General features: G+C 36.9%; 1 protein-coding gene across 1 annotated transcript; it reads left to right on the top strand.

The window, feature by feature from the left end:
• Positions 1 to 6: 6 nt before the first annotated feature.
• On the top strand, positions 7 to 2,100 carry LOC108354131 (V-type proton ATPase subunit S1-like). The gene is made up of 3 exons (XM_017605325.1): positions 7 to 39; positions 1,059 to 1,432; positions 1,532 to 2,100. Exons 2-3 carry the CDS (start codon positions 1,268 to 1,270, stop codon positions 1,739 to 1,741), a joined length of 375 nt encoding a protein of 124 aa, XP_017460814.1. The 5' UTR covers positions 7 to 39; positions 1,059 to 1,267; the 3' UTR covers positions 1,742 to 2,100.
• Positions 2,101 to 3,714: the final 1,614 nt, after the last annotated feature.

Here is a 3,714-nt window from a genome sequence, read left to right as displayed (position 1 = left end):
CTGAGGAAGAAGACAAAACTTTTATTTACGTAGCAGTTGGTGAGAACACAAAAATCTTTATTTACTTATTACACCGTGCGACAGTCAATTTTACACACGAAAATAAAATCAATAGTGGTATTCACCAAATTGAGCAAGTGGCCTGGCAATGTGGCAGGGGAGCAAATGAGCTCAAGCAACGTAATATGTATTATGTATGTATGCCCACTCGGTTTTTTTTCCATACCACCTCCTACATCTTATTTCATTAAAAGATCAATTCTTGTATATGTGTATATATAGCCATAGGGTTCTCGGAAACGCTCTAAAGAATTTGATGAATTTTGTACACAGACAATGTTTTGAGTTTTGAGGTTATGCGAACAACCCATTCCAAGAAGACTCACATAAAGCTGCCACCTATTCGAAATTAACTATAAATTAATTCAAACATCATAGCATGTGTATCAAATGGAAGCTATTTTAAAAATCCCTAATTCAAACATATTTTTAGTGGGGTTGCCACCTATTTTAAATCGCATATTTATTGAATTTTTTGTTTAGAAAAAAAGGTAAAATATTACTATTGATGTGTACCAAGAGAAGGTTCTTAAACAATGCTTTCCTTGTATACAAAGTGTTATCCCTTAGGATAATAGTGTAGGGTTGCCACTTATTTTCGATCATACACAATTTATCTAAAAGATCGCAATATGGGTACGAAATGAAAAGTATTGTTGAGAACTTTGGTCCAAGCGCTCATTTTCTTTACATCATTCATTACTGTAAGTTCATTGGTTTAACAGATAAACCGTTGAATGCAACTACCATTTAGTATTTACTGTTAGGTATGCTTCTTTATATGTATTGTTCCACAAATAAACGACCGTAACGAAGCGTTTTAGGCAACGGTTCTCAGTCTCATTTTAAGTTTTTATTTAGCTTGCACACAATAGCTTTCGCATCTGAACCACCCACATACATATGTATGTACATATGTACATATGTATCACTTATTCGGCCGGTATATTGTCGCTTAACATTTAAGTAATATTCACATCTCCCTCTTAATTACTCAGGTCATAAGGCTGTATTATATGTGACCTCTGCTCCAATAATAAACATCGCCGGCAAGCTCAACAACACCAAGCTTGTGTCGCACAACAAGGATGTCACCTTCGATGATCAAAGGGGAAAGGGCTACGGGCGTCTCAACATTATTTTCTCGGTGGATACACAGAAATTATTCTTGCGCTTCAACTTTACACTGAGTCGTGGTTATTGGTACATGAAGGCCGTTGAAGTGGAGTACAATGAATACAAATCGGTTTTGCCAGTTGTGGGTACGCTCTACAGCATTCCTTCGGCACCTATTGGCTTCTCGTACCGCTGCTCCTCGCGTAATTTACAATTTGGCAACGAGAGCGACAGTCTTACCATAAGTGACTTTCAGGTGGCTAGCAATACACTGACAATGTACATTTCTATGTATTTAACTGTCTGTTTGTTTTCATATATGTATGTATGTACATATCGTTGTTTGCATGCTTAGGTCCAGCCCTGGTTGAATGGAGTACCGCGCTTTGGCGACGTTTACGATTGTGTTGGATTTACCACTGCACCCATTTGGGCTGGCATATTAGTAACGCTTTTCCTAGTTGGCATTCTGTCGATTGGATTAATTGTATTGATGGACATTAAAACACCAAACCGATTTGAAAGCTCTCGCAGCAAGCAATTGTCACTCTTTATCCAGGAGTAATTGAAATGAGCACATTAGTCCAGAGGAGCGCTTCGTGCGCTGCTTGCATAATCGTCTACTAACCAACTACATATAGGTAGAAAACTATAGATATGACGTAAACAGTTGCTAAAAGTTAAGCTTCTTCGAAATGTTTACATTAATTGCCTACAGCGTCGCGAATCCTCTCGTACTCTTCACACTAGCTATAGAGTTTTTCCTTATACATTTATTATTTATTCTAGTTGCCATGTACATTTACATTATATTGTTTTATTGACATACATATGTATCATGTTTCATACATACACACTTACGTACTTACGTACAGTGTCTGTGCTAATGTGTCTGTTCCAATTAAACATTGAATATTCAAATAATTTGTTTCATTTCATGCCGTTAGCAGTAGCAACCGACTTCAATGCTTATAAAAAAAAGTTAGGTATACCGTTAAATTCTTCATGATCCAAAGATGGGAACTTAACCAAATTAGTAGTCACGTGGTCCAACGATATGCGGTAACATACATACATACATAATAAGGTCGTATGTAATTAAAGCAAAAACTTTTAAAGACAAGCTTTTATTAGTCGTTAATAAAAAAAAAGTAAACTCGAGCCCCGCGGCATCTAAAGGCTGAATTTGCGGCGGAGTTATTTCTTTCCATTTAAGTAATGTAGGTACGTTCTAACAATGAAAAAACGCATTTTACAAATAAGTTGAAGGATTCTCATATCCAAAACGCTAATTACGACCACGATACTCGTATATAAAGTATGAAGCCACTGTAGGGGCGTAGCTTGATCGTTACGCAGATATGGGGACTTTTTTAACACTGAAAACTATTTAAATTTCGAAGATTCCAGTAATACCTGCTCCCTTTAAAACATTTATGCTACTTCCGTCATTTTCAATGAAATTCCTGTGAGTCTTCTTCCAAAAATTGTCCAGAAGACTCGGTATGGTGGATAAAGTATCAAAGAGCAAAAAGTGCTTAGAATAAGTAAATGCGTAAATACATATGTACATATGGAAGTACACATGTTCATATGTGAGTTTTTGTGCCATATTCCTTTCATCCCATATATGTATGTATGCTGACTGACAAGCTTTCTTCGCTTATCGATCTGTAGCTCAAACAGTTTTACTTTCTAATTTGGACAGGTATGTATGTAAGTGAACACACACCAACAGCCAACAGAGTGATGCATACACTTGTGCCAAAACCGAGGCACATTAACAGGACCGGCCCACTTTGTTTGTATGTACGAATGAATAAGCATACATTAATGCATACATACCTATGTACATATCTACGCAAACTGCCTCGGAGATTGCACAAAAACTGAATTGTGCCAAACGAGCCTTGGCAAAAAGCGAATTCTAGTTACCGGTCAACGACTGTACATATGTACACATATCTATCTACTCACGCAGTTATACACAATGTACATATGGATGAGTGTATGTACTTTGCACGTGAACCTGCTGTGAACCTTTCTCTTCCCCGAATAGCAGCACGCCCACTAAATGTAGTATAAACAAAAAACATAAACTACTCGAATAAACCAAAAAATGCAACCATTCTGCCAATTGCCAAATTATTAGTATGTTCCTTAGAACTTCGGACTAAAACCTGTGGAACTNTCTCAAGTGAGAATAAAAGTAGAACAGATGCAGAAGTGCACGGGAACGCAAAAAGCACTATTTCCTGTAAAAACGTTAGTCGGTTTGTTTACATGTCATCTCTACAACACTGATTTGGCTGAAATATCACTAAGGCTGTGTGCGAGTACGTCTAAATTGCTACCTAAGTAGAGAAAAATCCTAAATCACTGGAAAGTGTCGGTAACGCAGTGAATAGGAACAATTTAGATTTTCTGCGAGCATACTTTTCAACCTAATTTGAACAGCCAAATATATGTATTTGAGCGAGCGATTAAACGAACAACGATTTTTTGATGTTTTGAATAATTTTTATCATTGCTATGGCA

The sequence above is a fragment of the Rhagoletis zephyria genome, unplaced genomic scaffold (genome assembly GCF_001687245.7).
Source record: "Rhagoletis zephyria isolate East Lansing unplaced genomic scaffold, Rhagoletis_zephyria_1.1 Rzeph_scaffold_33614, whole genome shotgun sequence".
In the NCBI taxonomy this organism is placed as follows: Eukaryota; Metazoa; Arthropoda; class Insecta; order Diptera; family Tephritidae; genus Rhagoletis; species Rhagoletis zephyria.
This window is presented reverse-complemented; position numbering and strand designations above follow the sequence as displayed.